We start from the raw sequence: 7,873 nt of genomic DNA, 5'->3' as shown, positions 1-7,873 counted from the left end.
GAAGTGTCCAATTAATTTGAGGGGTGAGGGTGTGTCTTTTAAGTGTTTGGAATGCAGACTAAATCTGACAGGTTATCTGAAGGGAACATCTAACATTAATGCCGCGTTCAAAACAACTGGGACCTGGAAAATCTGAGACTTCCAAGCGTTCAAGACAACTGCGAACTGGGGGGGGGGGGGTACTATTTACGACTGGGAAAATGTATTTTGAGCAGTCTTCCAACTCGGAATTCCAAGTCGGGAACTCTAGCCTCTTTCTACAGCTTTGACTTTCCGAACTGTAGATAGATCATTGATGTCATGATTCAACCTCATTCCCCCAACCCCCAGAGTTCCCAGTTGTCTTGAAAGCACCAATAGTGTTTGATCACGTGCAACTACACCAACGATTTTAATTGGCTGACGCATTTTGAGACGGAGAAAGTATGGCCCCCCTGTGTCTAAATAGCTTCCCATTCAATGACTGGGAACACTGCATAGAAGAAAGCCCTTATATTAGTCCTTCAGTAAATCATTTGGACTCAGTCTCACTGGCAGAGGTAAAGAGTAAAAGGTAATTAGCCTATTCCTGGTCACGCACAAACTCATAATGTCGTTTATGTCTGTACAGACAGTAATGCTGAATGATGAACACCACATCAAAGAATATGGAGAACAAGCCAAGTCCTGCCTTTGTGGGGTCCCCAAAGATGAGCTTCCATTCATCTAGGAAACAATAGAAAAACTCATGAAACCCTGAGTAGACCATCAATTAATTCAGCAAGTGATGTAAACAATTCTGTTTAAAATGGATGGAATTAATCTGAAAAAAACAACAACAAAATGCATCACTATTTCAATTTACTTTTATAACCTTTTTAATACATTGTTTAAATAACCCTTTTCCTTTTCTGTATGTTTTTCTATTTATGTTATGACTTATTTGTTATGATTTGTCTGTTCTTCTCCCAGACACAGGTAAAGAGATGGGTGTGTGGGTAGGTTGGCAGGGCTCGTGGGTGGGTGGACATGAAAAGGAAATCCTGTATTATGAATATTGTGACACTGTCGTGTTAATGTGCAGGAATAATTGTAAAAAAAAGTAATACATACATACACATATATATATAAAAAACATAAAATGATATCTATACCTTACCAGTCAAAAGTTTGGACACACCTACTCATTGAAGGATTTCTTTATTTTTACTATTTTCTACATTGTAGAAWAATAGTGAAGACATCAAAACTATGAAATAATACATATGGAATCATGTAACCAAAAAAAGTGTTTGAAATTCTTCAAAGTATCCACCCTTTGCCTTTGACAGCTTTGCACACTCTGGCATTATCTTAACCAGCTTTTTAAATAATTTTTTAAAATAAAACGTAACCTTTATTTAACTAGGCAAGTCAGTTAAGAACAAATTCTTATTTACAATGATGGCCTACACCGGCCAAATTCGAACGATGCTGCGCCCATTGTGCACCACCCTATGGGACTCCCAATCAGGGCCGGTTGTGATACAGCCTGGAATTGAACGAGGTAGTCACCTGGAATGCATTAACAGGTGTGCCTTGTTAAAGGTTAATTTGTGGAATTTCTTTCCTTTTTAATGAGTTTGAGCCAATCAGTTGTGTTGTGACAAGGTAGGGTGGTATACAGAAGATAGCCCTATTTGGTAAAAGACCAAGTCCATATTATGGCAAGAACAGCTCAAATAAGCAAAGAGAAATGACAGTCCATCATTACTTAAGACATGAAGGTCAGTAAATACCAAAAATTTCAAGAACTTTTAAAGTTTCTTCAACTGCAGTTGCAAAAACCATCAAGCGCTATGATGAAACTGGCTCTTATGAGGACCGCCACAGGAAAGGAAGACCCAGAGTTCTCTCCGCTACAGAAGTTCATAAGAGTTACCAGCCTCAGAAAATGCAGCCCAAAAAAAGTAACAGACACATCTCACAAACTGTTCAGAGGAGACTGCGTGAATCAGGCCTTCATGGTTGAATTGCTGAAAAGAAACCACTACTAAAGGACACCAATAAGAAGAAGAGACTTGCTTGGGCCAAGAAACACGAGCAATGTACATTAGATCGGTGGAAATCTGTCCTTTGGTCTGATGAGTCCTAATTTGAGATTTTTGGTTCCAACCATCTTGTCTGTGAGAGGCAGAGTAGGTGAAAGGATGATCTCCGCATGTGTAGTTCCCACCATGAAGCATTGAGGCGTTGTGATGGTGTGGGGGTGCTTTGCTGGTGACACTGTCTGTGATTGCTTTAGAATTCAAGGCACACTTAACCAGCATGACTACGACAGCATTCTGCAGCGATACACCATCCCATCTGGTTTGCGCTTAGTGGGACTATCATTTGTTTTTCAACAGGACAATGACCCAACACACCTCCGGACTGTGTCAGGGCTTTTTGACCAAGAAGGAGAGTGATGGTGCTGCATCAGATGACCTGGCCTCAACCCAATTGAGATGGTTTGGTATGAGTTGGACCGCAGAGTGAAGGAAAAGCAGCCAACAAGTGCTCAGCATTTATGGGAACTCCTTCAAGACTGTTGGAAAAGTATTCCTCATGAAGCTGGATGAGAGAATGCCAAGAGTGTGCTAAGCTGTCAAAGGCAAAGGGTGGCTACTTTGAACAATCTAAAATGTATTTAGAATTACTTATTAAAAATAAAAACAGATATACCTTTTTACATAGTTATTCAGACACTTTGCTGAGACTCAATTCAGGTGCATCCTATTTCCATTCTTCATCCTTAATATGTTTATACTTGATTTGAATTTACCACAGGTGCATCCTATTTCCATTGATTGGACATGATTTGGAAAGGCACACACACACAAACCTCTCTATATAAGGTCCCACAGTTGACAGTGCATGTCAGAGCAAAAACCAAGCCATTAGGTCGAAGGAATTGTCTGTAGAGGCATCTGGTCTGATGAAACCAAGACTGAACTCTTTGGCCTGAATGCCAAGTGTCACGTCTGGAGGAAACCAGGAAGCGCTCATCACCTGCCCAATACCATCCCTACGGTGAAGCATGGTGGTGGCAGCATCATGCTGTGGGGATGTTTTTCAGCGGAAGGGACTGGGAGACTAGTCAGGATCAAGGGAAAGATGAACGGAGCAAACCTGCTCCAGCGCGCTCAGGATATCAGACTGGGTCGAAGGTTCACCTTCCAACAGGACAACGACCCTAAGCACACAGCCAAGACCACGCAGGAGTGGCTTCGGGACAAGTTTCTGAATGTCCTTGAGTGGCCCAGCCAGAGCCCGGACTTGAACCCGATCGAACATCTCTGGAGACCTGAAAATAGCTGTGCAGCGGTGCTCCACATCCAACCTGACAGAGCATGAGAGCATCTGCAGAGAAGAATGGGAGAAACTCCCCAAATACAGGTGTGCCAAGTTTGTAGCGTCATACCCAAGAAGACTCAAGGTTGTAATCAACGCCAAAGGTGCTTCAACAAAGTACTGAGTAAAGGGTCTGAATATTTATGTAAATGTGATATTTCGGTTTGAATAATTAATACATTAGCAAAAATTTCTTAACCTGTTTTTGATTTTTCATTATGGGGTATTGTGTGTAGATTGATGTGGGGAAATAAACTGATTTAATCCATTTTAGAAGAAGGCTGTAACGTAACAAAATGTGGAACGTGTAGGGATCTTAATACATTCCAAATGCACTGTATACACACACAATGAATGATTTATAAATGACAAACAATGAATGACTACAATAAAAATGTTAAATGCCCACAACTGAAGACACGTTTTGAATTGTTGGGACTGTCCTGTAAATATTTTCACTGACTAATTATTGCCTGTTCTACTGAGGCATGTGCACATTAGTGTACTGTGGGAAGCGTGGGCAGCCTTACCGTTGTTATACGACTGAAGGAACATCTGAACGAGACTGAAGCTGCCTCCTGTGAAGTCCAGCAACACATTGCCAATGCTCCACCCCTCTGTGCTTTGTCTTTTGTAGTTCATGTAGACCTGAGGAGACACAGAGTGTGTGATCATGAAAATCAATAGCATCATACATTTCCAAGTGAGGCGCAACAACATCTACAAATGCTAATTGCATAAGCGAAAACCATCCGATATGCAGTAAAATATTGTGAAATCCATACCTGTGGGATGTATTTGACGAGGGTGACACCTAGCTTGATGTAAGAGAAATAGTAGAGATATTCCAGCCAGGTGATCTTACTGGCCACAGCAACAAAGAGGGTGACCAGGGCAAACGTCCAACCAATCACCAGAAGGCCAATAGCAATCTTGGACACCTTCTGCCCTCCTCTCTGCAACACAGGAACACAGTAATCACTTTCACAATGCTTTTAACTTTCAATGTTTCTTTGAGGCCTTGACAAAAATGATTTCCTTCCAAAAAAAAGGATCAGATGAATATCTGTCTTTCCCAACAATCAAAACATAAGCTAATCATTATTTAGCCAGCCAACATCTGTCTCCTGTTTATAACCAAGGGGGACATTTAGGAAGTCACTGAAGACTGGTCTATTGTTACTCACTTCATAGATGGCACACTGAAAGACATATACAAGAGTCAGCACAACTGCATGGAGACTGAAGAACACATCGTTGGCATCCACTGGGTTTACACCATTTGGATTTATCTTCAAAAACTCTTCCTGTAAATAAAAACACACTGCTATATAACCATGTGGAGTAAATACTGAGTCAATAAGACCATAAACTATCCAGCGCAAATTCCCATTGGTATCAATGCATGACTGACAACATTTGCAGACCTGTGTGTGCAGATCTCAAGTCAAGATTCGTCCCAATTTGTTACACCATTTGTGATAGCATGCAAACCATTACCTTCATGTACGGAACCCAGAAGAGGCCTACATTGAAGACACTGTAGGCAATGAATCCTGTCAAGTTGAGTGCCAGAAAATCAAAGTTCAGCCCCACCACACTGTCAAACAGACAAAGTTAGTCAGAAACCATATCCAAAAGTCCTTTAGATCTAAATCCTGTGATGCAGAGGATTTTGAAAAAAGTCCAAGTGTCAGAGGCACTACCTTTTTCTTCTCCAGTTCTCATATACTTGAGGGTAGAATGATATAGACCATGCTAGGAAGTAAATCCAACCAATTACTTGGTTAATGATATCAACAATGTTGCTTCTAATGACCAAGAAACGGATTCGGGTCTTATGGCTGCAAAACATAAATGAGAGACATTTAGTACATTATGTTGGTTTAAAAATCAGTCTGAAAGTGAGAAATGTTCATGGAGTTGAAATTCACTGACAGAAACCCTGTACAGCTCACCTTGCAATGCCAGTGTTGTTGCTGTATAAATAGGCTGTCACCTGACCCACATGTTCTGCATGAACCTCAAAAGTGCTTGATGTGGCGTTTGCAAGCAACTCTACCTGGAGATCAGAAATACAGAACATATAACGTCGGAAACACTGCACTTAAATAATCAAATATATAAAAAGTCACTGTAAACAATTGTTACATTTAGACATAATATGCATTTATGCCTACAACGTAAGTGCTAGTATTTATTTTACACAGTGGCCACTGTAGGTCATTTAAATATGATAGATGCAGATATCAAAGTGCATTAATAATCAATTACATGGTTATTGGTTCTTGCTCTTCAGTTAGTTTGAATTAAACAAAATGCATACCTGTTGAGGCAGTTGAAGTATTGAGCTAACATTTGCAGAGGAGTCGGTGAAGTTAAAAATAATGAGTGTTGAGACATTCTGAGGAGTGCTACACAAAAAAAGAAATGTCAAATACTGCATCTCAACAAATATATATAATACTGATAAAAACTGGTAGTAGATAACCAGCTTATAAGCATAGTTACCTAGGCGTTATGGTGATATTAACTGAACCTTTCTCCTCCAGATTTACAGTGGCTGGAGCAGATAGGGATACAATCCCATCTGTTGAAGGAATATGACATTTCAGTATTCAAATAGGGGATGTTTAAATGGAAAGATATTAAATCCGAGCTTATGTTGGTTGGACAAGGGCAAACTCACCACATGTAATGACCGTACAGAGTGTTATGAACAAGAATAACAGAAAGTTGTTATCTGTCATCTCGAGGGATAGCTGAACTCAAAAGTGCAAAAGAAGAAGAGATGACAGATTTGTATGAGGCACAAACAATCTTCATTAGGCAACATATGCCTCCATACAAATCCATAATTACAACATAAATGTGCCATATATATCACGGTAAAAAAGCTTCGTCTTAACAACAATAGTTAGCTAGTTCAACACAGTATCTAACTAATCCTGAAATCAACTAATTATACACTACCGCAGCTGAGCAGTCCTTTGTTTTCCTCGGTTTCCGTGAGTTTGCGCCAATGTAAGGTCATATGACTTGGCTCGTCTGTAGGCTATGACGCGTTGTCTAGGGTGCGTTCAAGACTTTCAATGTTGTGGGATGTTTGACACGCGCAGTTAAAGCAATCCTAAAGAGGGTGTTCTACTAAACTGACATATGGAATTGTTTTAAGATGGCCATACCAAGGATCATTTAGCTATTCGATTTGGAATTTTAGGACCTCCAAATAATTTGATGAAACATAGAATTTTGCCTTACTGGTTTAAGTCCATATAAACACATTGAATAACAGATTCATACATGGAAAAACAGACAGCCCAAAAATAAATCAAACAGAAGTTTGTTTTAAAGTGTCTGTCGTATATATGAGAGATGTTAAAAAGATCAGGAAATTATTCAAATTAGATTTTCATCCATTTGTAACCCCTTTTTTTGGTGGTGCACTAAACTACTTCCATATATACTTCCTTAGGTTTTTGTTACTTGTACCGAGCCAGGGTCAGTGTTATGGACGGGCCCTAGGGGGCCTGGCCCGCCCAACCGTACCACCTTGCCCGTCCACATAAAATATTTCAATATTGATCATTAATTTGACCGAGACACTCGCAGAACAAAAGATCTCAGTTAAAGCATCCGAGCGAGCGAAACAGCACCCCTCTGTCTCAGTATGTGTAGACCATACATCTGATATTGTCTGGACAAAAGGAGAATCGCATTTCATACTTTTTCTGGCCACACAGCATCGGCTACATAGCAAGATAGAGGGACGCTGTTTCGCTTGCTAGTTTCAGCAGAGAGGATGATGTGAAGCGAGAGGGCTCAATCTCACCAAAATCTGTCCTGAAAAGCCAAATGCGTTTTTGGGCATAATGCAGACCTAAGCTTGTCGCCCGAATTCCTGTCTTTGGGACAACGACTTGCATTATTAGGGCATAAACATGAGCATTTTGTCATTATATAAGCCTAGAGATCTCTGGTTTCAGCCACTTGCAAATAAGAAAGGAAATTTAGCGGGTACACTTTGCACTTTTCAGATGCTGGCTTCCCCTAAAGTAAATAGTTTTCTCCAAAATTATAAGATTACTCCTGTCTAAATAAAGTCATTCAAAATACTTTACCAGAGAGCTTGACTTAGCTGTGGATTGTTTCATAGGCCTATGCCTATTTGGGAAGCCCAGTAATTTGGGTAGCGTGTGTGGCAAAAGACCTAGCTGATTATCAAGTTGCGGCTGGCCGCTGTCTGTCGCCAATTCTTGCACATTCATTGTTTCATTGTGTGAATTGTTTGCCCTTTGTTAATTTGATAAATTCCCCATTACATATGTAACCAGTAGGTCTAGTAAATGTACCGTTAATCCCCGTCATTTGGTTACATTAATTTCTGTTAATGCATGAATTAGGCATTTACCGTTGTCATTCTTGAAGTGGAGATATTGTTTGCAGAGTTGGGTTTGTCATGCTCCTTCTTCACCACACTGTCTGTGTGGGTGGACCTACAATGACTCTGCACATTCACACA

At 40.3% G+C, this 7,873-nt stretch overlaps 1 protein-coding gene across 2 annotated transcripts; it reads right to left on the bottom strand.

The window, feature by feature from the left end:
• Positions 1–477: 477 nt before the first annotated feature.
• LOC111975838 (cystinosin) lies at positions 478–7,791 on the bottom strand. 2 transcript variants are annotated; one of them, XM_024004470.2, is made up of 11 exons: positions 7,763–7,791; positions 6,041–6,113; positions 5,863–5,941; positions 5,678–5,765; positions 5,310–5,413; positions 5,058–5,195; positions 4,852–4,951; positions 4,539–4,658; positions 4,137–4,307; positions 3,882–3,999; positions 478–705 (listed from the first exon to the last, which is right to left on the bottom strand). In XM_024004470.2, exons 1-11 carry the CDS (start codon positions 7,769–7,771, stop codon positions 563–565), a joined length of 1,143 nt encoding a protein of 380 aa, XP_023860238.1. In that variant the 5' UTR covers positions 7,772–7,791; the 3' UTR covers positions 478–562. The 2 variants fall into 2 exon arrangements, with proteins under 2 accessions (XP_023860238.1, XP_023860239.1); XM_024004471.2 differs by lacking the exon at positions 7,763–7,791 and adding an exon at positions 6,325–6,402.
• Between the last annotated feature and the right edge of the window lie 82 nt (positions 7,792–7,873).

Source organism: Salvelinus sp. IW2-2015, linkage group LG16 (genome assembly GCF_002910315.2).
Source record: "Salvelinus sp. IW2-2015 linkage group LG16, ASM291031v2, whole genome shotgun sequence".
NCBI classification, from domain to species: Eukaryota; Metazoa; Chordata; class Actinopteri; order Salmoniformes; family Salmonidae; genus Salvelinus; species Salvelinus sp. IW2-2015.
This window is presented reverse-complemented; position numbering and strand designations above follow the sequence as displayed.

Bases quoted from the DNA above. Each gene is read 5' to 3' on its own strand.
- LOC111975838 (XM_024004470.2), bottom strand. The intron at 4,659-4,851 runs GTAATGGTTTGC...TTTTATTTACAG, and splicing joins TCTGGGTTCCGTACATGAAG to GAAGAGTTTTTGAAGATAAA. The intron at 4,308-4,538 runs GTGAGTAACAAT...CCTGTGTTGCAG, and splicing joins TTCAGTGTGCCATCTATGAA to AGAGGAGGGCAGAAGGTGTC.